At 46.6% G+C, this 25,586-nt stretch overlaps 1 protein-coding gene and 1 long non-coding RNA gene across 6 annotated transcripts in view; one reads left to right on the top strand and one right to left on the bottom strand.

The window, feature by feature from the left end:
* The window catches only part of FRMD4A (FERM domain containing 4A), a 362,715-nt gene that overhangs the window by 144,235 nt on the left and 192,894 nt on the right, over positions 1 to 25,586 (top strand). The window contains exon 1 of one of the 5 annotated variants that reach the window (XM_048062549.2): positions 8,723 to 9,135. The exons of 2 other annotated variants lie outside the window; for them this stretch is intronic. In XM_048062549.2, the coding sequence (XP_047918506.1) occupies positions 9,070 to 9,135 (66 nt within the window). In that variant the 5' untranslated portion in view covers positions 8,723 to 9,069. Of the gene's footprint in view, positions 1 to 8,722; positions 9,136 to 21,180; positions 21,787 to 25,586 lie in introns of those variants that run through there. 2 more of the 5 variants (XM_048062550.2, XM_048062548.2) reach the window with 2 other exon arrangements.
* LOC136786589 (uncharacterized) lies at positions 546 to 17,053 on the bottom strand. Its single transcript, XR_010825659.1, has 3 exons — positions 16,568 to 17,053; positions 16,281 to 16,426; positions 546 to 2,499 (listed from the first exon to the last, which is right to left on the bottom strand). It is a non-coding gene; the product is annotated as an uncharacterized lncRNA (long non-coding RNA).

The raw sequence follows: 25,586 nt of genomic DNA, 5'->3' as shown, positions 1-25,586 counted from the left end.
TCATTCACTTCTGCTTGTAAAATCCCTGGGAATTTCAGAGCAAGGTGGGGGGGCTGTCCTGTGGTCTCTGGGGGAAACCCAGGATCACAGAAAGCTGGTTGGGCAATAAAACCCCTCAGTAGACACGAGGAAGTCGTGTGTGGACTCCAGTGGTTCAGGGATGAGGATGGCTGTTAGCAGTGTTAAAAGAGGGTAGGTTTAGGTTAGCTATAAGGAGGAAATTCTTCACTCAGAGGGCGGTGAGGCCCTGGCCCAGGCTGCCCAGAGGAGCTGTGGCTGCCCCATCCCTGGCAGTGCCCAAGGCCAGGCTGGATGGGGCTTTGGGCAGCCTGGGCTGGGGGGAGGTGTCCCTGCCCATGGCAGGGGGTGGCACTGGGGGGGCTTTGAGGTCCCTTCCAGCCCAAACCATCCTGTGATCCTATGATTGCATGATCACTGGGGCCCCAGCCCTCATGCAGTACCAGATTTTGTAAAAATCCTAAAAGCAGAATTACGGGCATGCATCACAAGGGGATCGTAAATATCATTTTTAATTAACTGGCTATTCTACAGAGGAGACTTTGTGCAGTGCTGCGAGACATGGGAACAAAGTTCAGCCTGTCCCTGTTGCAGAACTCCAAATTTCCCCTTCCCCAGCCCAACACCAGCAAACAGATGTGCTCTGTGCCTCCTATTTATGCGCTCCCAAGAAATTAACACCCCGTTAAGCTGCACAATGCAGCACATTTATTTTTATTTCACTGTACTGCAGCTTTTCAATGTTAACTCTGTACTATTTCTTACTGGAAGCAAATCCAATCTAGCACCAAGTGTTGCTTAAATTAGTGGCCTAGGAGGCGATGAATTACATGCAGCAGAAATAGTACCTATAGCTTAAGATAAAGCAGCTTCCAAGCAGCAAAGCCCAGTGTTTGCTTCAGGTGCAAGAGGCAAAGGACAGAGGAAGAAGATTTAACTTCAGAATACCTGAAGCTGAGACTGTGATTTGTCTGCAGACCCATTTTAAGGCAATAAACAGCTATATTTATATCTCCTGAATGTGCCTATTATTTCAAGATCTCACCCAAATGAGTGCAAGTGACATGACAAAGCAGCACTGTAGGGAGCCAAAAAATGTATAAAAAGCAATTGATCCATTATAGATGCAGTCTCGGGCAAGCTCAGTCTATTTTTAGTCATTTTAATAATGCAGCTGATTTCCTGCATCAAGGAAGGAAGCTGAAGAGGGACCCCAGCAAGCTAAATAATCCAGTGGGACATCGAAAGGTGAGGCTGAGGCAAACAGGATTAGAAAAAGGGACATTGTGTGGTGTTTGTACATTAATTGTGTTGCAGAAATTGCAGAGATTTGGGTGTACATTAGACAAACCAAGGCAGAGGTCTTGATTTCTCCATGTTCTCCATGTTCTCCATGAGCACAGCCCTCTTTGTCTCGCTAAAACAGCCAAGACCCATCTGAGCATCACCCGCTCAGCTCGCCCGTGCAGCAGATGAAAGGACCACACTGCCCTCCATCCGCGTGGCCCTGGGGGAAGTCTGGAAGAGAGAGATGTTGAGGTTTTTCCCTCCCTTCCCCAGAGTGGCCTTTAAAGGAGAGTGGATGTGAGAAGGACAAGAGACAGACGCCTACTAGCCAAAAGGATGGCTTTTGGGGCACTCAGTTAAAACACGAAAATAAAACAATGTCTTAGCTCCAGACAGTGGTGTGGGGCCAACCAGGGAAAGAGGGACCACCCAGCGAGGAGAGAGCAATGCAATGGGGTGGTGAAAAAAGACAGAGAGCAGCAGCCATGCCCAGGGAGGAGATGAGATGCTGGCTGCATGCAGCAACAATAAAGCAGAAATTATGGCTCAGATTTTGAAGCTTGAAGGCCGGGCACCGCACTGCACCTGGGATTCTTCAGGGGCAGGGTGATCCAGGACTCCATTTCACTGAAGCTCGCTTCATAAAACAAACAGAAATGTCCATGCTCGAGGCTGTGAAAAGGCTGGGGTGAGCCCTGATGCTAAACCTGCCAGGGTTAGCTCGACTCCACTCATCTTTTTCTTTCTTTCTAATACCTCAGCGCTGCTGGCGCTCCCCATCTGGGGACTTTCTTATAAAAACGTTTATCTTGTTGTCGTGTGGAAGCGGCATTTTTCCTCCGTTATGGAGTTATGTCAATCCCACTGCGGGCGAGAGGTCACGAAGGGGACTCCCACACTCATTCTTCATCTGGCAGCGCTGGCCAGCCCCGGCCTGGCAAAGCCCTCTGCTGCAAAAAATGAGGGGACGGACAGCCACGTGGGGTCCCAGGTGGCCCTCTGAGCAGTCCCCGAACCACCCAGCACTGCCCCGTGTACCTGCAGTCTTGGTCCATGCAGCTGAGGAAAGGCATCTTTGTAAAAGGTTGCCATCACCTGTGCTCAGCCCCTTTATCCACAGGTTCGCATGGCAACTTTGCCAGCACCCAATACAGCCACGAGCCAAGGTAGCTTCCCCTCCGTGGAGTGGCATCACTTTGGGAGAAAGGGAAGACTTATAAATAAAGGGAAATAAACATACATAAATGCCTCTTAAATAAAATTAAAATAAATTTAAATTAAAATAAAATAAAATAAAATAAAAATAAAATAATAAAATAATAAATATTTTTTAAAGCTTTCCTTCTGTGAGAGAGACAGGTAGCTCTTGTTCAGTAGATGACAATTGTAGGTTGCTTAAGCTATTGACCAGCAACCAGCGTACCACCACTTCCATGACCTGAGCAGGCATATACCTTCCATGTAAGCTCAGCAGTGATATCTAAATATCTGTCATCTTCATGGAGTATTTGACATTTTTGTCTTTTGGGGGCCAAAGTTCTTCATGGAGATTTCTATTTTGTGGATACTGGAATCAGCTTAGGCATTTAGGAAAATTCATAATAAATCTGGGACAGCATCTCACATGGAGCTGAAACTCAAGTGCAGTTGTACGGGTTCAGAGCAAAGATCCATGCAGTGTTCTGTCTCCAGCAGTGTCCGTGTGTGATGCAGAGAAAAGAGTGGAATAAAAATGAGATATTTTCCCTGAATATTCTCCCACCTTCCAAATGTTTTCCACTCGGGGACCTCCTGTATTGGATGTAGTCTCTAGATATCCAACATTTATCATCCTTTAATTTGTCCAGTCTTTTTCTGAAGCCAGATAAAATATTGCATCCTTGCTGTTCTTTGGCAAGGAATACCACAGATCAGCTATTAGTTGTCTTTGAATCACTTCCTTTAATTTGTTCTAAGCATGGCTCCTGCCAGCTTCATTTGATGCACCCTTATTCTTGTATTGGAAGAAATAGTGAACAGTCAATCCCTGTTCATCTTCTCCATGCCACTCACCGTCATTGAGTTGTTCTCCTTCATTTCTTTTTCAGGCATTTTTTTCCCAGACCAAAGCCCACATTGATTGCTTACTTAGCCATTTCTTTATAGGGACAATTTTTTAACTTTGAATCATCTTTACTGGCCTTCCTTGAATCATCTCTATCGCCACTATATCATTTCTGGAGATAAAGGGGAGACACTATTTAAGATGTGAGTGAACCCTGGTTTTATTCAGTGTATTCAGTGGCACGATAATGTTCTCTCTTTTGCCTGCCCCTTGGTAATTGTTAATATTTAATTTGCTGATTCCACCACTACTGAGCAATGAACTGACATTTCATAGAACTATTATATCTCAGTATCTTATTCCTGAGTGAGCCCAGAGCCCATAATTTTATATGTGAAGTTCAGAGCATTTTTCCTTCCATGCACATTACTTCAAGTTTGGCTACATTAAATTTAATTTGCTGTTTTATTGCTCATTCACTTAGACTCATCAGATCTTGCTGCAGGCCTTTGTCCTTGCTACCTTGAATATCATGGTGTCGTCTGAAAACTGTGCTCCCTCATTGCTTATACCCTTTCTCAGATAGAGCAGCACACGTTCCAGGCCAGATCCCTGCAGAAACCCAACAGGACATCTCCTTGGTGCCTTAATTGCACAAAGTTAAGGTTCACAAGAATCCTCTTCTGGAGATATCTTCATAGCTAGATCCACTCTTGAGATCAGTTTGTTGCACTTCATCCTGGAGCACAGCGTTGAGGTTGGACCACAGGCTGATGTTTGATGCCTCCATCTGAGGCTTTGATGCAGCAGTGGGTTAATACATTCATTGGAAAACCAAGGCCTTCAGCTGACATTGAAAGCTACTGCAGGATGAGGTTGACTTACAGCTCCCTGAGCCATGATGAAGGCAGATGGCCGTGCCCTTGGCCAGCTGGAGCCTCCTACAATTCACCATTAGCTCCAGAATCAGAGAATTACTGCAGTCCACCTGGAGGTGTCAGGTTGATGAGTCTCTACGTCCAGGGTCTTGTGTGGGAGGAAAGCTAGAGCTGGAAGGAGGGTTTGGGAAGCTGGGTGTTTCCCTGTCATCCAAGTTTATCAAGAGGATGGGACCTCTGTCTTCACCTTCCCCAAATGGAACAGCTTCACGTTTTGTTGCAACAGACCCGTTTACTCTGAACAGGAGAGCATAGAAAATGCTGTGTAGGAGACCAAACAGACTCATCTTCAAAACCTCACCTCAATTATTTAAAGTAGGGAAGTTCATAAAAGTTCTCTGCTGCTCAAGTAGAACCATGGCCTGTCTTGCTACAGCTGTCTTGCCATACCATCCCACTCCCATGGGCTGGAAAAGTGTCTCATTTTCTTTACAGTGGCTGGTATAGTGCCATGTATAGTGCTATGACACAGCCAGCACAGGTGATCCCAACTGGCCAAAGGGATATTCCATACCATATGGTGTCATGATGAACAACAAATATGGGGAGAGGTGTTGTGCATGTTCACAGTCGACATTTACTGAGGACTTGAACCTTTACTAAATCAGTGGAGGTGATCCAGGGTCCCTTCTCTAGAGGTCTCCATGACCAAGGAGCCTCATACGACGACAGTTTGCCTGTTCTCCTCCCCAAACTCCTCAGCTCCATCTTTGAAAGCTGGACCATCCCAAACATGGTATCCTGCGACTAATTAGGCTCAGATCTGCTCTTTAACCCTTTCTTATCAGCTTGTGGCTTTACTCGCTGAACTTTGTGCTCTGGTGTTAGCACCACTGTCTTTGCAAGCCAACCCTTGAGCTATCAGTTGCAGAGTGACTTTTTCTTACCATCGCCAATCACCTCCATCCCTAAAACTGCCCTAAGAAAACAATTCTGGGACCCATTGTGTCCCCACATAAAATTTCAGCTTTGAAAAACAGCATATTTTGCTGAAATCTCATTTTGGCAATAATGTTCCAGTAGTCACCACTTTTCAGCTCCCTTCTGATATCTTAGTCCCAAATGGTAGAAGAAAACTAGGAAGGAAATGAAGGGAAAATGTGGGTGTAGAAGAACATCCTGTTCTGCACAAATACCCTGGTGTGTTGTCAGATGGATACTCTGCTTTAAATAGAAGAGGTCTCATGCTCGCAAAGGCCAAAATAATAAATTCTCAGGAATTAGCAAAGATGGAAATAGTGATTTTTTTTAAAGAAACTGTTCAGATTTACTGCATTAAAGAATGGCCCAAGTTAGAGCTTCTCACTGTCACACGCAGTCTCATTTATGTCTACCTATAATGCAATGCACATATGCACAGTAGGTTTAGGAATAATCCCCAGGGAACTCAGTTAAATTCTGTTTGTTTTTATTGTATATAAGTGGCTGTTTCCATAATAGAGGTCACTTGGGGTAAACCGAGTTAAAATGAGAGTTTGTACAGTCAACAGGATAGATTCAGAGGTCCCTGAGAACTGATATGTTTGAAAAAGTTCTGTTTAGATCCATTTGATCCGTTTTTGTGATTCTTTTTTCTGCTATCCACTTTCTACAAGTTTTTTTTTTTATTTTTTTTTAACCAAAGCACCATTCCAGCTGTTACTACAACAAGGAGGCAAACTCTTCTCATCTTCTGCACATTTTCTTGAATTTAGTCCATTCCCCCATTGTGCTTTGCTATGAACCTGAAACTTTTATTGGAATTTGAAGAAAAAACAGAAAGTGATATGCCCTTGGGTACAACATACCCTGCTGTATAGGATTTAGGAAAATTCCAGAGAACTTACTTCAACAAAGCAACTTTTTCCACCAAAACCCTTTTCTCCAAATTTCTGACCATTGCTGAAGACAATTAATATTGATCAGCAGGGGGACTGCTATGCTGAATATTGCAAATGCAAGAGTCCAAGAGCTGGTATATCTCAGAGAGAATCATCTCTCTGTTATTTACTGGTGTGATAATGGGAAAGCCAGGTCATGTAGAGCTCAGCGTGGGTGAGAACCCATGAACGCCTTCATCCTCCTTGCCATCACCAGCAGAGCACGTGGTGCTTTCAGTGCCAGGTGTTTCTGGAGTGGGAATCAGGGAAGCCGTTATGTGAGCCCTAAAGCCATTTTCCTTTGCCTGACACTGCGTTCTCCATTGGTTTTGAAATAATCTTGAAATTCATCTTTGTGAAGAGAATAATGGGCCTGTGTTGGTGTCAAAGGATCTGTCACGTGGAGCCTGTGTTCTGCCCCTGGAAGATGTCCCCTGTTGTTTATCTCTGTGGCCAATACAACACAGATAGAGGGACAGCCAAGGGGAATGAGTGACATGGTTCCCCTGTGCTATCACACAGAGAGATACTGCAGAGAAAGATCTTTAACCTCATATTTCAGTATCTAACACACAGCCTTTGTGCAATAAATGAAGGGTGTGGGGAGGGAAGAAGTGATCACATGCTCGGTTCCAGTACGGTTCTTGTTGTGGTTAGACTGGTTGGACAGTAGTACCAGTTAGGGGCAGACAAATGCACGATTCAGTCCTGGTGGACCCCTGTTACCTCATATTGACCCAGTTTGAGCACTGCTTGTTGTGGAGCAGAAATGGGGACATGCAGAAGGAAGCCAGGAGTCCTTGCACCCAGCCTGCTTTCCCAGATGGCTCTTGTAGAAACTCTGGAAGCTTCCTGGGATCTCTGAATTTCCATGGATGTCAGGTGAGACAAAGGCTTACCATCAGCCTGGTCTTCTTCTGGAAATACTTTCTATAGAGCAGAGCACGAGAAATCCTGTTTGCAGGGAAACACATGTTGCCCCTTGCATGCCAGCTCCCTCACCAGCATCCTACATTACGGTCCCCTGATTTTCAACAACCTCCATCGTAACACCCTCCCAACCCATTTCTTTGTGTTTTACCCGTGCTCATTACAACACCCCTTCACTCAGACTGGCGAGGATAGGCACTTTGTGAAATCTTTAACGAAAGGGCATCACGTGCGTGAGGAACAGGCTCTCCCAGCAGCAGATAAGCATCCCGTGCTGGGTTTATTTCTGGAGCAGCTAACCTATTATCTGATGCAGGGCCTTGTGTGGATGAGAGCTGGTCCACCCAGAAAATGAATTACGTGCCCTTCTTTGCTATTGAAACTATCCATCATATCGCGTCCCAAATGGTCTATCATGTCGTTGTCTAGTAAAACTCAGCCATCAAAGGCAGCTCCTGTTTGGATGCTGATGCTGGATGTCTGAAAAGGTGATTTCACCTATAACTCTGAGAACATTTACTTGAAATTTATGACTTGAGGTCCCTCTAAGCTCCATCAACTCTATCCATCTCACACCTTTATAAATAATACTGATCTTCAGTTTCTGAAACCTGTAGGGCAGCCTTCAGTGGTTGTTTTTTTTTTTCTTTTTTTTTTTTTTTTTTTTTCCTGGTGTCTGGAATACATCACATGCAAGATTTCACTCTGAGATTTCAGACTCTGTGTGTACTTATTAAACAAATATAAAAGACTTTGGCAGAGGAATATGGATACCATGGAGGGCAGTTTGGTGAATTTGGCCCTGGCTAGGACCCAGGAGATTTCAGCGCCATTCCTTGCTGTACCAAGACTTTCAGTATTTGTCCTTTTTGTGCCTCAGTTTCCTTTCTATTCGGTTCCCAGCCAGCATTAAGCAAAATCCTTGAAGTGTTCCCATTGGGTTTAGCTTTGGTTGGACCAGGTCCATCAGCACCTTTCTGCTCCGTGTGAGAGGTAGAGACGAGAAGTGCTAAGTAAGCAGCAACGTCACCTCTTCTCCATTGACTTAAGCAGGAGCAGATGTGTGGAGGAAGACCAAGCACTTAGGATCATGCCTTAAACTTTCCACAAACACAGTAACAGGAACGGTCTGGACCCGAGAAGTGCTCTGCATCCTGCACAGGGATGCGGTGAGGCTTGGAGGATATTTCGGAGGGGGTGCCAGGGAGTTCGCAGAACCCGACCCTGTGGGATTATGTGAGGTTATTCCCCTTTGTACGTAACCCCAGCCGTCACCACAGCGCTTAGTGTAGTCTCATGCCTTGGGGAGCGGGTAAGGGAATCTATTAATACTCTTAGGAAAAAATTAGCATCCAAACAACTTTTGTTTCCTTGTTTTTTACACGTCTGTGCTCCCCTCTGTCACTAGCTACAGCGCAGAGCCTGATAGGCGCTGACAAAGAGCTATTGATGGGGAGCTTGTGTGAATTGGCCCAGCGCTGGTCACAGCCAACTTCTGTGGGACCTGCTGCCCCCGTCCTACAATACGCTCCAGTGTGTTGAGCCATTTGTGAAAGGTCAGAAATGAACAGAGAAATGGACTGGAGTCAAAAACAAGTAGTCCTATAAATATCAGTCATAGTCAAAGGCGGTTTATTCCATTCCTCCCCTCGCTCTCCCTCTGTGTGCGTCTCTCCCTCCCTCTGTTGTGGTTTCCCAGATATAACTCCATGTTTCTGACTGTGAAGCTCTGAAGGGGAAGCAGCACGCACGCTGCAGCTTCTGCTCCCATTTTGCACACATGGAATAAGCCTCGGTCCCGCGAGCAGGACCGGCAGCCGGCACGGAGTCCAGCCATCAGCTGCACTCAGATGCTGTGTTTTGATTTCTCGGATTTTCTTTATCTGTGAGAAAACTCATTTGCTGCAGCTTGAGAGTTAGCTTTGGCCGCAGGCAGCTTGGATTGGGACTCCTGAGGGCTCTTCTCTGGCCGGAGCGAACGTTTGACTTCACAATGACTTTAGCAGCTAAATTAGAGGATATCGAAGTGACGCTGGAGCACCTACTAATGGATGTGTTCGTAAGTAAGCTACAATTTCCTATTTAAAGCGGGATGCTAGCAATCCAGAAGGCAGCATACAAATTTAATGGTGTATCCAAGTGTTGCCTTGGCTTCGTTCCTTCACGTTTCCTGATAAACCGTGTGTCCCACACCAGCAGTGTGTTGTGGTACAGCTAAAGGGTCTACCACAAGGGGTAATGTGTAAAACTGGAGCAGCGTGACTCCAGGGCAGGATACATTTTGCATTGGTTTTTGTGTATCATCATTCATGAAGCACATGAAAAGGAGGAGAGATTTGGTCAGAACAGTTTGAGGAAGGTCTTTGTAAAAGAAGTGCACTGACAAAACTTTTAAGCTATGGATTGCTTAGCATCAAGTATCTTTGGCTTAAGGTTTTTAATAGTTATTAAATTCTTTTACTAGTTATAGTTTTGGGTTAGTTTTGAAAGAGATGAAGGAACAAGCATAAGTCTTTTCATTAAAATCAAGTTTATTCCTCTGGGATATGCCACACGCTTTAAACTGCTGTTAATCTGGAATTGCTTCCTAGAGATCATTAAAGCTCAGTGAAGCGATGTATGACTTTCTTCTGCACATCTGAGATAAGAATCTGTCTCTATAATCTCTTTTTAAAAGTTTATTAAAAATACTGAAACATTTCAGAAGAGATTCCTGATTTTTCAAACACAGCTTGGTGTGTGTTTGCCATAGCCGGAGTCAGCTAAGTTTTGGAAGTTTTTGGAGGGGTTGTGGGGGGAGAAACAATGATGAGGGATTGTCAGGTCCTTTATCTCCTTCAAAAAAGTCATGCCAAGGTAATCTGCACACTTTGTAAATTCAAGTTATTAAAAAATAAGAAGGCAATGGCATTCTGAATTTTCAAAAGAGTTCATTTTGGCATCTCTTAAATGAAATGCCTCAAATTTCAAGGTCTACTGATAAGGAATCTTAGGCATCAACCACAAAAGCGAAAAGCAGGAGAGCCTGCCAGCTTTACAGCCTGTGGTCCAGCTACTAAGGTGCCAATCTGTGCTGGGGGAGAAGTGGATTCAAGACTCTCTGTGCTGACATCTCCCCACAGTCCTTTGGGGAGTGCCCTTCCCCCTTTCCCAGAGGTAGCTGAGATGGGGGTAGAGGAAAACACCACGGGTCTGCCCTGTCAAAGCCTCTCTGTAGGGTTTGAAACACTTTGGGCTCTAAGATATGAATCAACCTAAAGCCTATTTACCACTTTCCCCAGCTAGGGGTACCATGCATGTTAGAGAAAATTCCTAAGAGTGTAAATCCCCATGGCAAGCAAAGATTTAATGTTCACATCTCATGGCAGCAGCACGCTGTGAAAGATACTCTGCGTGGAGAGGGGACGATGCTTTCTTTGGACTATTGCACTTGCTGTAGAATGAGCTTGGCACCACGATGCCTCTGATTCTATTTGTAGCTTGGCATCACTTTGTCAAGCTGAGTGCTTGAAGCTTGGGAGGCTGAGAGCCCTGTCCTCTATGGGGCAGGTGCCATTGAACAGTGGGTGCTTAAAGGCATTTTATTGCTGGGTAGGATCTGAGAGACAGCCAAGATCTAGGAAACCAAGGATGGCTGAATTGATTGAGGCCAGTGAGAGCCAAAACTGCAATGCTACATGTGTGTGGTTGTGTTTGAAGGGCAAGTAAAGCCTCCTGCTCTGCTGGGAACCACCCAACCCTTTAGGAGAGGTCATAGGGAGTTATTCCTTCATGTCCCATCATGCACAGAGTTTTGGAGCTGTGCCTAGGTTTTGGCCATTCTTATGTCCACATCTTACCTCCATCCAAATGTCTTCCTCATGTTTTGTTTGTTTTGGTTTTTTTGGTTTTTTTTTGTTTTTTTTGGTCTTTTTCTTTGCTTGCTTGTTTTTCTGTAATGAGGATACAGAAGACCAAAGTCAAGTGTGGGCTAAATTCTCCAGGTGGCTTCAGTCCATGAAACCAATGGATCTCTTCTCAGGTTGTGTTTTGAACTAAATATGCAATATTTAAATATGCAATTCCAGAAACCCAAAGACACGTCCCCAGCTGGGACATTGCTGTCACAGCTGAAACAGTGATGAAGGGACATTGTGCCATGTGTCGTGCGGTGCCATGCTGCGCCGCGTCGGAGCCCCCAGCTGGCTCTGGAAGAGCTGGGGTGTGTGTCAGAGCAGCATTGTGCAGGGACACAGTGCAATAGTGTCAGCTCTGTGCTTCTTCACCCCACTTGTCCCTCTGCAGAGGCTGAGGCTTTACGACTTAGCAGTGGTAGCACATCCAGACTTCATGGCTCGCTTTGGCTATCAGGGCTGAGAACCTAATCTAGCCTGTAGGCAAATCAAGAAAATAAGATTTCCCTGAGGAGCAATCATGTTTTCCACTGCCTTTGTTCTTCTAAAAATTACTCAGGAGGTAAAGCAGGAAGCATTTTGGATAACTGAGACCAAATATTCCAAATGGAGAATCATTCTGCCTGGCACAATCAGGCACGACTTTCAAGCTTTACTCATGCATTGCTTTGCCTCGTGGCTATGTCCGATCTTAACCCCCCTGTCCACTGAGTGATGCTAAAAGCAATATCTACAAGTGGATACGGAACAGAAAATATGAAATCCAGTATGAAGGAAGGGCAGAACATAAAGCTGTGGCTGTGATAGCTCATTCCAGTCCCCCGGTTCATCAGAGGTCACTAATCCATTACCAAGCACCTTGCTATCACCAGCAAGGCTAATACCTGGGTTAGGAGCGTGGGGCCAGGCCAGCTGCAGGCAGGTGGACTGCCAGGTGACAGGACCCTCCTGGGCATGATCTCAAAGGCTGCTCCACACTGTGCATCTTCGTCCATGTCAGCTTTATTGCTGACAGAGTGCAGCGATCTATCACCGTAATGTTCCTCTTCCAATTCTCCGGTGCCCTCCGTTGCTCCAAATCAAGCAATTACTTATGAAACTGGGAAACTGTGGTCTGTGAAGCCTTGTCTTGTCTTTTTTTTATTTTTTGTTTCCTCTGAAGAAATCTAGTTTTAATGATCCTTGCACCACAGGGCCAGTGGCCACTGACAAAGCCTGCTTTAACAGCCTGTACCAAGCCCATTTTATCACAGTGCAGAAAGAAAGGCTACAGCAGACAACAAAAGAGAAGCAACCACAGGTTTCTAAAGAAGCCGAGCCCTAGCTCAGCTCAGACTAACCCACCTTGATGTAATTTGGCTTCTGCAAGAACACAGACTGAAGAAATGCTACAGGGTTTGGCCAGTTTTACTCTGTACAAGGTTTTTAGCTAAGTGCTCCTGCAAGAATTCACCTGGAGTGAATTCGGCAGAGGTTCAGAGTAAGGATGGCAAGCCTTGGCAGCAGATATGTTTAACGTTTCCCCTGGGATTTGCATCCCGATGGCATGAACTGCTGCTTCCTTCCAGGACATGGTGTACTCGCCGCGCTGTCAGCCCGCTATCAGGAAAGCAGCTGTTGCTGCACTGACACTTCCTTTCCTCCATTAATAAAGGGTGTTGGAGAGCTTTGCTGGCCTCTACGAGATGAGATAAAAGGGAAGCCTCTGACATGACATTTCTTAATTAGCTGTCATCACCGGCGGGCTGCCACCGAGCTGCTTGGACTTGGCTGCCTGCACAAACCCAGCCAGGGAGCCTGGGCAAAAGCAGGGAGGTGGTGTGGGGACAAGCTCAGCAGGTCCCTTGGGTGTGCTAAGGAGAAAAGGGGCCTGGGTAAGAAATACGGGCTCTGAGTGCTTATTTCACAGCTTGCAAAAGTTGTCCCTGAGCCAAACCCTCCTCACCCCTGGACTAGCTAATTATTGCTGTGCAATCTGTGAATGGAGACCTCAGATGAGGTTGTAGCAAAGCGGCAGTCAATCTCTTCTCCAAAGCAACAAGTGATGGGACAAGAAAAAATGGCCTCAAGATGCACCAGAGGAGGTTTAGTTTGGATATTAGGGGAAAAATCTTCACTGAAAGGGTTGTGAGGCATTGGAACAGGCTGCCCAGGGAAGTGGTTGAGTCGCCATCCCTGGAGGTATTCAAAAGATGTGTAGATGTGGTGCTTAGGGACATGGTTTAGTGGTAGGCTTGGCAATGGTAACTTAATGATCTCAGAGGCCTTTTCCAACCTAAATGGTTCAAGCATCAGTTGACATGAAAAAGGAGACTGATTTCTGAAAGTAGGCATGACGGACCTGTAGTGGGTGACCCAGGTGAGAGTCTTAGATGAAGTCTTTAAACCATGGGCACTGTATCCTTAGCCCACTCCAAATAAAATCTGGGAAACAACAGGCAATGTATTTCCAATGGTTTATGGGGTCTTAGATATCATCCAAACACAACAAAGCTTGCCAAATCCACCATAATCTCCATCCATATTCCTGTAGCTACCTATTCCCACAGCCAGCCACTCAGCCTTCCTCTCACCACAATCCACAGGTAAATATATACATATACATATATCTCTGTACAGATATAGATATGTGCTTAAATAGATAGGAGGCTACCTCATGAAAATAACATTCATGAGGCCTTTCTGGACTGTGTCAGGGCTGTGGTTGCTTTGCTCTCGGTGGATGTAGCCATCAGGACTGGAAGAAAACAACTGATTAGTGATGCTCCAGCCTCCTCCATCACCCTGGGAAACAGCTGTTCTTCTCCCTTCTAACAAAATAACAAAGATGTGAAGCTTAATCTCTGTTTCTAATCTCATAACTTAGTCAGAGGAAGTCAGAGGAAAATACCTGGAATACTGCAAGTAGTTTGGCTCATTCTTCTGACAGATAGCTATGAACGGGAACTGAGCTCTGACTCAAACTCCTGTCTCCAGCCAGATCTTAAGTTGTTTGTTTGAAGGAGCAGGCATCAAACCCGAACCCTGAAGAGTCCAAAATGAGGGTCAGCTCCCTTGCCAAGAGGGTGTTAAGAGGAGGCAGGGCTCCATGACACACCTTGGCAATGGGGATGTCACCACAAGGCAGTCAAAGCCACCATATCCCAGTAAGGATTTGAATTGCCCCCTACCTAGGCCCATGTATTGCAGCCCCTGAACTGTCAAGGGAGGGACATTTAAGTGACCTGGCTTTTAGTAACAACACAGAAGGGGCAACAAAATCATCTGTGATAAGATCCAACTCTTTTCCTCATCACTTTACAGACAGGGAACCAGACAGAAGGATACAAAGAAAGATGAGCAGCACCTTTTCCCCCATCGCACATTAAAAAAGGGAGTAGAAATCTGACTTTCATAATCCCGTTGTGGTGATTTGTTCCCTTCTAACTATAACACTTCACCACAACTGCAGAATACTCCAAACTGGCCATGTCTGGGGTGCAGATCTCCAGTGCCAAGGACAAAGTGTGTGCCTTTGCATCTAGTCCGAGGATCTCTGGCATAGGTAGGTGTTATTCGTTGTCTGTTCTTGTGGCAGTTACACCATTAAACTTGTTATTTTCTCACACCATCAACACTGGTAAACAAGAGCCATTCTCTTAGTCAATATGGGCAATCTGGGATAAAGAAGGGTGTAAAAAGGTGGTTGCTTCAACCACCAAGTGCACCCTGCACACAGCATTCTTCGTCCCTGTTGTAACCAAACAAACGTTCCTGAATTTACCATCGTCTCCCAGTGTCTATGCTACATTCTTCTTAATAACCAATGCAATAATAAGACATTATCAACTTGTAAAGTGATTCATTAACCTCCATCGCAGGAATAAATTCTATGGCTTTGCTAGGCTGCTAGGACTTGCTAATCAAAGAGCAAGCAGCAAGTTTGTACTTGGAGCAGGCACAAATCATGCATAAAGCAAATTTGTGTGTGCTAACCTCACCCTCTGCAATGTAATGGGTATTTCTCTCTGGCAACTACAGCATCCTTAAGTTTATCCTCAGCATCTGTTTTGCAGGAGGTACAAAGCCTGAATTTTGCCAGTCCCTTGACCTGTATTGAAAGTAGAGTTTGTTAGCAGTATTGTGACATTAAAGAGCTCCCCTTATGTAAATGTTCATGAGGATTTGTTTAGAGAGGCGCTTCTGAACATGAGAGTCTTAAAATGATCATACCAGGTCTTGCCAATAAATCTAGTCCAGCATTGTGTCGTGGGCAGCAGCCAACATCGGGTGCCTACAGATGAATGTAAGAACAGGGCAAGTACATAGCCATAGGCTCCACAGTCATCATCCAACCACCAGTTGTGTGCATTCAGGGGCTTCCTGACCCAGAAATGGTGTCTTTGGACTCAGCAACCCACTGTAGATGTTCCTTTATGAATCTGCAAAGTAATTTTTTGAACACGGTCCAGGGATGCGAGTTACTAGGCACAGCTGCCACGAAGAGCTCTGGAGCAGAAGAAAAGCCGTAGTGTTGTGCTGCAGCCCTGTGAACAGTGCAGTCAACTGCAGAAAACTCCTAGCCTCACCCTCACATGAGTCAGGTCATGCTGTTGGCCCTCAGAAACCCTCGGAGGAACAGAAGAGCTTTGTGGGGCAGTCCAGGCTTGCTTGCCTGCACTGAACAACGCACATAAAGAAGATGGTGAGAATGAAGGGCTGGGAGTCAAGGTCTGTGAATGCCAGCAAGGATAGGAAAGGCAAGGAAATTAAATACAGCAGAACTTCTGATAGCTGGGAGACATAGACTGAGAGTGTCCAGCTATAAAACTTATTTTATAATCAGTGAAACTTATCATCCATATCCCACTCATGTAGGCAGCTGAAGTAGGTCCGGTTCCCCAAACCTTGCTAGTGCCCATTTCTCCTCACTGATGACGAGAGGAGCGCAGATGACAAGCTCAGATGAAGGCAGCCAAAGCTAGAGGAGGTAAATGCCACTCCAGATGTCCCTTACAACTGAGGTAGAGTGTTGTTACAACTTGGAAGGCATAGAAAAGCTAAAACAAAAAATACAAACTGATAGGAGTTACAGGGAGAGACCCCAGGAACGGACCAGAGAGCCAGACAAACTTTTCACAATTCTTCATCTCTCCATATAAATCTACAAAGTACAGCATATGACCAATTCTTTTTATATTTTGCCAGTGTTATCAGTTCCTCCTTCAGTTTTGTGCAAACAAAGTGTTCTTCTCACTCAGAGAAAAACTGTCTTTACTCCATGCCTGCAAGATCTCAGCTACAAACAAAGTTTGCCTGAAAGGCTGCTTACCAGTTCCGATAAGGCTTAAAAAAACTCCTAAAGTCACCCACGAATCTTCCACTTTCCTCCTTTCTTTAGGGATATGACGGCCTCTCAGCTGTCCACATGCTTTTCTCTTGGGGCACCATAGCTCTCCTTGCTTCACAAGCACTTCCCTGCAATATATTAAGATTAATCAAAGCGATGTAACAAGAACGAAGTTTGAAAAGAAAAAGAAAATCGCACAGCACAAAGAGGCATTTATCTTCCCTGTGTTTGACACAGTCCATATGCCACGGGTCCTGTTTAAGACTTACATCTAGCTCAAGGCTGAGTACCTCCCATGCTGTGCTGGGAAAGCCCTAATTTCTCCAGGAACTGAAGCAAATCAGCAGTGCTGAGCACTACGTTTAATAACTCACTAACATTTTAGGACTTGGTGCTGAGATGCACCAAGTAAGTGCGTGTTCCCCTGTAGTCTCTGGGATGTGCAAAGTCTTTAGAGCAGATCCCTGACAGAAATATTTCAAAGTCCCAGCTGAGTGCACCGCTGCTATCCTGTGCATTGCATCCAGCCTCTGCTGCACATCCACGATGTGGGAATGTCGGGTCGCTGCCAAATATCTCCTCTGTTGTTTACACAAGCCCTGGAAGTCAGCGGCGGCCCCTCCGATCCCTTGGTGATGTTTACAGGGGCGTGTCTCAGGGGCAATGGGGTCAGGCGAGCTCCCTCCCTAATTAATTACTGCCCCTCTGAGTTATGTGGGAAAAGAGCCGACCTGCCGGCACACCAAAACACAAGGGAAATGTCCTTCCACCCGGCAGAGGCCCCGCTTGCTGTCTGCTGCTCTTCTTCTGGCCGGGGTTTGCCTGCAGCCCATACATCTGGGTGCACAGAGGCTGGGACCACTTTCCCCTACAAGGTCCGTGCATTGGGCAGGGGGTGGCGGGGAGAAAAGGGACAGAGACTGCTCCCAGAGCAGCAGGGGAAGAGGAAGGGTGCAGACTGCAGCACCCCTTTCCTGAAGACATCTTCTGGAGTGTCTACATCTGCCCCAGGACTTTCACTAGAGGTCATACCCCGCTCAGCTTCTTCCTAGAGCAGAAGCAGGTTTGCACGCAGTGCTCTGTTTGGAGATGACATTTTGCTTTCTGATACTTCAGTATGTCAGAAAAATCTCTGACTTGTCAGCCAAACCCGTTTTCTCAAGGACAAGCGATCAATGAGTTCCTAAAATGTATTACTCCTGGGGTCCTGCGTTCGTACCACACGTGGACGTTTCTGCTGAAACACCGATGGATGTGGAAATTTAGAAACATCTAACGTTACCTATTGGGTTAACCTACAGCAACCCACATCAGATATGAACTTCTCTGAGTCCAGAGGTGATCGGAGGAAACCCCTGTGGCTGGGGACCACAAACAGCCCCTCTGTCCCCAGCAGGCTGCTGGGTTATTCCCAGCTCTGGTGGAAAAGGCTAGTACGGGAAGGGAGCACCGCTGGGTGTGTTATCCCACATCACTCCCTAGGCTAGAGTGATCATAATATTTCTCTCTGAAACACTGTGTAAGACTGGAAAATTGTTTTTTTTTTTTTTTAAACTTTAAGACAAGCTGGATTTGTAACGACAACCAGTGCTTATCTTTCCCTCCCAAAGTGGCAGTTCCCCTTACAGTCTGATTCTGGGTGCAATAAAACCTAAGTCACCGCAGGGACTGTAGCCCCAAAGCATCTCACTTTCTCATTGCCTTCTTATTGCTCCTCTGTGCCCAACAAATCAGCTCAGGAGGATTTCTTACAGCGGGAAGTAAGAAATTCCAACAAAATGAATAAGAGCCGCTACAGAGCTCAAATACGAGTGGTTTCCCTATCGGGACTCCAGGGAAGAATTTGGCCTTGCTATTGATAGAAACCATAGCTATCACCCAGGATGGAAAGCGCTGTCAGAAGCCGCAGCTACCATTGTTCTCTTGTTCTGTTGCTGTACTCGTGTCTTGATGGAGTACAGCACTGAAGGGGGTGTTACTACACCGAGTGACTTCTCAGATTCGCAAAGCAGTGTCTGATTGACAGATGTGATAGATCCAGCACGCTGCACCTCAATCTGTGCCGCTGCTGTCACTGATTTCCATTCACCGATCTCCCCCAGCAGACACTTATTGAAGTGAGTCTTCTTTCCATTTCATTAAAGAGAAAAAAAAAAAAAAAAGAAAGAAAGCTAGTCCAAATAGCAATCTATTGGAATGTACTTTCCTCTGATGCATTGTTACCACAAACCGCTGCTCCTGGCAGCCTGCACTTAGCACTGAAAAGCATCCTCTGCTTTAAAGAGTTTCGTCTTTCAGCAGTTAGTAAATATAGTGTGCCTCCGTTGAGGGTCGGTGGTGGTGAGGCCAGGACGTTCCCTTGCAATGGTCTGGCTTTCGTTTCCTACTGTGCCGGTCGGTTGGAGATGGTCTCTGCAGAACATGCAGATGTATGAAGCCTCAGCGGTGTCTGGTCATCTTAACCCGCCTCTGCTCCCACACACCGCTCTGGCACTTGGATCTGAAAAGCTCAGAGAAAAATAATTACATCCTAACTGCAACAGGGACTGCAAGGAGCCCAGGGAGAGCCATTATGTTTTGTGGCTCTAAGGAGAACAAGATCAAGGCACAGACCTCAAGTAAGATTATTTTCCACCTATGCTGTATTCCCATGAAACACTGCCTTAAGAGACTGTTTGATGTTCCCTGTCCTCTAGGTAATCTTCCAAACTAATCCTAATAGACCTATACACCTGCCTGCCAATGTACCTTGAACAACTCTAAAAATAACACCAAAATCCAGATGATTTCCAGAGTCCTAATTGATTCTGGTTTGGCTTCCTGCATCCAGGTTCTCATCAACTGGGAAGTGAGGAATGAGACAGAAAGAAAAAAAAAAAAGTTTCTTAATGGGTCCAGGCCTCCGGTTTTATGTGATTCTGTAAATAATACTTGTAGGGTTGTGTCTGGGGTGCAGTACAGCAAGTAAAGGGGGAGTCAGGCCCACAATAAGCAGAGATCCTGTTGGAACTGGCTCCCGTACCATACATACGGATAGATTTCTTCTACTTCTCACATGCACCGGAGGCTTCCTGCAAAGAATATTTTTATTGCTGTTCAGCTGCCTTAAGCAATGTGCAGATTTGCATTTCATTTACAAGACCTAAAAACCTGCACAAAGAACTTGTGGACTGTGCAAAAGACTGAACTAAAGCTCCTCTCTCCCTTAAGGAGGAAAAGTCCGTGTGGTGCTTCATGCTGGTACCAAGAGATTGCCTGCTTCTGGTCCCCAAGACTGATTGATCATAGACCCTGCTGGAGATGCGTGCTATGGATCCTTATCCCCCCTAGTGGATAAAGATCTACCTACAAGGCTGGTCTAAAAAGTGGACCTGCAGGAGACCCTGCTTGCAGGAATACGAGAGCTTCTGGGGAACGGGTCTGGCGTGAGCAGGAGTCTCCCCAGCCAAGGACTTCGGACTGGGACAGCAGAGATCTCTGCTGCCCTGCTCCCACTGAGAAACCTCACCGCTGAGGTCCTGCCTCAGGTTTGACTCAGTTTTTGTCCATGCGGAGCTCCCAGTAAAGCAGATTGCCCTCTCTCTCCACCAGTAGGTCCCCAGTGGCTCTGCTGGTGCAAGCGAGGGTTCTCCACGGGCAGCTGGGAGATGCCAGGAACCTGGTTATTAAATAAACAGGTACCTGGGTCTTAAATAAACAGGCAGACATCCTGTGAGATAGCAGGGGGGTTAAAGACCATTAAAAATACTGCAAGAAACAAAGAGCATTACTCTGCACCTATTCCACATAAAGGTTCTGTATTAGTCGGTCATGCTTAAGATATTTCCATCTTTTCCTGTCCCTCTCACTCTCTTTGGCAAGAGGCATATGGAACTAATTATGAACAAAGGCCGATTGTTTTAATATTTAGAGTTTCCCACATCAAGCCTCTGGGTTTTTTCTTCGACTGGTTTTAATGCATGTACATATGCTGAGCAGATACAGAGCTTCTCTTCTCTATTCTAAACAGTTGCTTTAATGTCATGTCCCTAACACCTTCATCCTGCCTTTTGGACTTCGATCAAAACAAAGTATTTTTAGTTTTGCATTAAAATGAGAACAATATACGGAGGAAGGGATTGGCTCCGTAGCTCAGCAGAATTTGGTCTCCCAGCTAGACAGCTCGAAGGGAAGGAGAGTGGGCCAACATCTTTTCCGTTTTACTAAGCAAGCTCAGAGCAGCACTATGGAGCTGGTGGACTGAGAAGCTCCTGCAATGCCCACGGTCATTTTAAAATGTGGTCACTAAAAATCTGGATCAGTACCTGTACTGTGCATGAAAATGAACACAACATCCAAAACGTACTTCTTACCAAAATGTAAAATCATACCTGGTGCTTTGGGGTTGCTTTTGGGGTCCTGGTGTTGCAGAAAGTCTGTGGGAAGGGAAAGGAGTTGCCTGTGTACCAAACACCTGTGTACAACTTAAAGTGCAAAAATAGTCTTGAACTTCTCTTCCATAGGAAGAAAATGTCATCGTCTGCTATTCTGTAATGGGTTTTTTGAAGAGAAAAAAGAATAATGTGGTGAGACTGACTCTGTTACAGACAACCCTAACTTCTGTAAGTCCACACAGGAGTTTTAGGCAGCACTGAGCAGGCTTTCATGGACATGGATGTGCACAGAGTGAAAATCAGTGCAACGTGTGCTCTTTGCACTTCTGCATGTGCTGTGCTGCACCACGCACAGCGTGGAGCCTTAACCCGTGAGTGCCTGTGTCTAACTGAGCAGCCCAGGGGCTCTGTTAGCCCTGTGCATGTGCTCTCCAGCGTCTAGGAGAGAGGAATATCCGAACGTAGGATTTAACATTAATCTCTGCACCAGATGGTGATACACCAGATATTCTTTTTGAGGTGAACATGTGATCGACTGTACAGCAAACCAGAGGGGTCTGCAGTCACATGACAAAACGTATAATAAGTCTGATAGAGCTTTGATTAGACAACTGACCTGGTTACCATCTGGAGCAACGAGAAGCAAGCTTGACATTTTTGGAACATTCTCCCCAGAAGCTTAATTCTTCCACCTCTGTGGCACAGCGATCCTGCTGAGCAAACTACACCGAGAAACAGAAGGGAGCTAAAGATACGCTGCTTGAAACATGTTGTTAAGGTTACAAGGCTTGGGTTTTCCTTTTTTTTTTTTTTTTTTCCCTCTCTTCCCCCCCCTCCTTCTTTCAAACAAGCCACATCTTGACTCATACGGTTTGATGTGAAAACCCACTCAGCTATTTGATAGTTGGGAAATCTCGATGAGACTGTAAGTTATTTCAAAGGAAGCCTGTGTGTGTGTGTGCTGCGAACTCCCTCTCTCTTACACACGCACAGACACACACACACGAGTTTAGCTCCGCACTATGGTAGTGCAGACAGCTGTGACTCCGGGTAGGACCCGAAGACTTTTATTCAAAATACCATATGGATCACTGAGGAGACGCAGTGTGGAGAGGGTAAGCCGCGATTTCTTTGTGCTGAATGCATGCCCAGAGGAGGAGGAGGGTGCCATTTGATAGCAATTGCCTGCCCCGTTAATAGTCAGAGCTAATAGGGGTTATGCCACGGTGCGCAGAGATTGCTGCTGGTGGGACGTGTATGGGGTTGTACGGGAATTAGTACTGGTGCTGTGTGATAATTTAAGGCATGAATGGGTGCCAACAGGAATGATGTGATAGCATGCAGTCATTACAACTGGTCAGAGGCTCTGTGATGATGTCTGGAGGCAATCACTGCTGCACAAGGTGGTTGCTGAGAACCAGTACCTGTTGAGGCAGGGTGACGGCGCATGGCAGCCACAACCAGGAGCAGTGAGGCTCAGTGACAATGTCAGCTAACAAATACTACTGGAAAGCTCGGGGTGATGCAGAAGGGCTCTGTGTAACTGAATGGGGTTGCAGATGCCCACCAGGGTCTGTCCCAGCAGAGATGTATAACAAGGAGGGGTGACAGCACAGTACGGGTTATACGGTGCACGGTGGGTTACCCTGATCAGTTCCAACCAGCATGACACCGTGGAGCTGGCTCAGCCAAGCAATGCTTTTACTTTCTTGCTGTTTTGGGGGCAGCAGTGGGTCCCAGGCGGTGCCTGGTGGGGGTGCTCCCCAGAGGATGTGGGGGGGGACACACACCATTCCTCCGGCATGGCACAGCAGCATCCAAAAGCTCAGGAGCTGCAGAGGGTGGAGTTGGCTGTCACCCAGACTCAAGGAGGCACTCCCAGTTAATAAACCGGGCTGAACATCATAATTACGTCATTAATTTCCTGAAAGCATCTCCTCAGTGCGGGACAGTCCAGGCTGGCACAACCCAGCTCTTGGGGCTGCCCTTGCATTGCACGCTGCCTCCAGGGGGGCTGGCAGGGGGACGGGCAGCTCGTACACCCCCTTTGCTTGTCATCAGTGAAATCCCCTCTTCTTAACACCAACAATATCACCAAAATGGTGCTGGGCTGGAGGCAACGAGCACTGGGGCATGGGCTGGATGGATGAGGGTTCAGGACCCTCTGGTCCCTGCCAGGGGGTGGTGGCACCTGCAGGAGTTCTGCAAGGACAGAGCAGCTCCAAGCTGCTGCAGGCAAAGCTGAGGGGAACCCTCAATCAAAGCAGTCCTGTGTGTCCTGGGGAACCCTCAATCAAAGCAGTTTCATGGCAGCCAAAGCCACCTGCGAGTTTACTTTGAGTTTGTTGCATGCGTCATTCAGCAAAAGTATGGCCCGGGGCACTGCAAAACAAATTCTCTTTCACTTTTTCTTTCCAGCGGTGTAATTTTGTTCAGATGAACGTCTTGATTCCTTTTAAAGGGATCGGAAAAAATATCTCAAAATCTCAATGCAGGTCAAAGACCGCTTCAGTTAGATGCAAAGCCGCTCTTTTATTCTTCCTTCTGCATTTGGCAGAAGGGGAAGCAGAATCACTTTGTGTCAACCTGGAACATATTTTCTTTGCCTTTCCAGTCCGTCAAGCAAACCAAAAATAATCAATTATTCACACAGCTTTGGTCTGCTATTGTCTGGTTGTTGTTTGTTGCTCTGGAGCACATTAAGAAATGTCCCTCCTGGCAAATGTGGGCTTTGTGGTTCAAAGATGCTGGTCCTGAGAGGGGCCAGGGCAGGCCGTCCTGCCTGCAGCCTTACCCTTCCTTGGGAGCAGGGGTTTTATTTGTGTCCCCCATGCCCAGCAGTGCAGGGATCGCCACTCCACAGAGGCAATTTTGTTCACCCAGGTCACCAGAGGTGACTTTGTGGTTGCTCTTGCAAGCAAGGGGAGCAGAAGCATCTGCTGGCTTCTTCAAAGGTGGCTTCCCACAAGGTGCAAGCTCTCCACTGCTGTGGGACCAACAATCTCTAGCATGTTTCCGCCCTGGCTGGAAGTAAACCAGCACCATGGCCAAGCAGAGATGCTGGAGGCTGAGCATGATTTCATGTAGATCAGTCTCAGGTTGCACCAGGGTAGGCTCAAGTTGGATATTAGGAAGGATTTCTTCATGGAGAGGGAGGCATTGGAACGGGCTGCCCAGGGAAGTGGTGGAGTCCCCATCCCTGGAGGGATTTAAGAGATTTGTGGACGTGACTCTAAGGGATATGACTTAGTGGTGGGACTTGGTAGGTCAGGCTGGTGGTTAGACCTGATGATCCTGATGATCAGTTATATAGGAGGCAAGAACAGACTGCAGATGGTGGTGGTTTGCATCACGGGCAGGCATACACACAAAATGGGGGAAAAATACACAAGTAGAGAGGGATGGGTGGATGCATCAATATATAGATGTGTGCATAGGAAGTGAAAGATATTAATCACAAGTGACAAGAAATGGGGTGTGGGTATAGGAAGCGAGGGCTATTAATCACAAGTGCCAAAACATGGACAGAAGTCGTAGCTCATGCACAGGACAGCTAAAGCTGACGTGTAACACTCGTCTCTCATCCTCACTGTGCTTCACAGATGGCAAGGGGCAGTGTGCCATCGGTGCCAACACAGTGCCTGGTGTTGTCCCCAGGGCTTTTGAGCTGGCTGGAAGCCCATCAACAAGGGCAGGAATAAAGTGGGTGGGTGGGCAAAGGCACGTGGCCACAGCCCAGGGACCTGCTGCTCTCAGAGGGCTTTGTGTTGTTTTATTTTCGCTTGCATCCACAGTTTATTTCTCTCCTTCCCACTCTCTGACCTAGGGTTGGGGTGGTTCAAGCTTCTGGTTAGGCAAACACTGGAGCCTTCCTGTGAGTTATGCTGGGGAATTTGGTACGATGATCTTTGCAACCAGCTCTTTTTTTTTGGGCCCTAAATCTCTTTTCTTGTCATTATTCTCTCTGCCTTGTCACAGGGCTGCTCCATCAGGAAAAAGGCCCATGAGGTAGGAGGTGGTGGTCAACTTGCTCAAAACACAGCATAGTGCTCCCTTTCCCTACAAGGTAGGGCTGGCAGGCACCGATCCCCTACATTTGGGCCCTGAAGCCACACAGAAGCTGTGTTTCTAAGCTCAGCGTCCATGAGGTACCACCAAACACGTCAACCATGACAAAATTAAGCACAGCAGAAGCTGATGATTTAGGCTCACCTAAGTCAATGTGGATGTCTATGAGACGTCTCCACCCTGGCCAGCACCTCACTGCAGAGGCAAAGTGCTCTGCAGAGGATGCTGTGGTCTCCCGACCACCGATGTCTGGCTGAGTTAACACCTCCATAAGCCCCAGCCAGCTCTCCTTTGGTCAGCAAGTCCAAGGACACGGTGGTCGGAAGAGGACACCCCATCCAGCTGACCTGAATCCCACCCCTCACACACCATTCCTCAGCACAGAGCCCTCCCTACCAGGCCATCCCTCTCTGGCTCTCCTTCCCCCACCAGCAGACGTTAAGTACGTAGTCCCTTTGCATTATTAATGCGAGACGGTTTGTGCCTGCGAGCTATCTTTATTACATCCATGTGCTGCGGATGTGTGTGAGAGGAAGATGAATAGAGGCCTGCTAATGCCTAACAAATGCCGAGCTCCATTCAGAGATCGCCGTCCGCTCTTGCGAGGCACTGGCAAAGAGGAGCACATACTTGCTCCCTCTCTCAAGACCTCGCTGGCTATTTTCCAGCCACGGGAATGTTTCTCACCATAAACACAAGGCATTGTTTTTCGAGTTAGAAAACCTAGAGAAAGCATGCAGCTTTCTTGGATTAAAAAAAAAAAAAAAAAAAAAAAAGAATGAGTCTGCCCTCTCTTCTGCCTTCGAGGCCCAAAGGATGGTATTACAGATGCTGCGTAAAAAAAGGA

The sequence above is a fragment of the Anser cygnoides genome, chromosome 1 (genome assembly GCF_040182565.1).
Source record: "Anser cygnoides isolate HZ-2024a breed goose chromosome 1, Taihu_goose_T2T_genome, whole genome shotgun sequence".
In the NCBI taxonomy this organism is placed as follows: Eukaryota; Metazoa; Chordata; class Aves; order Anseriformes; family Anatidae; genus Anser; species Anser cygnoides.
The sequence above is the reverse complement of the archived record's forward strand: the minus strand, read 5'-3'. Positions and strand labels throughout refer to the sequence as shown.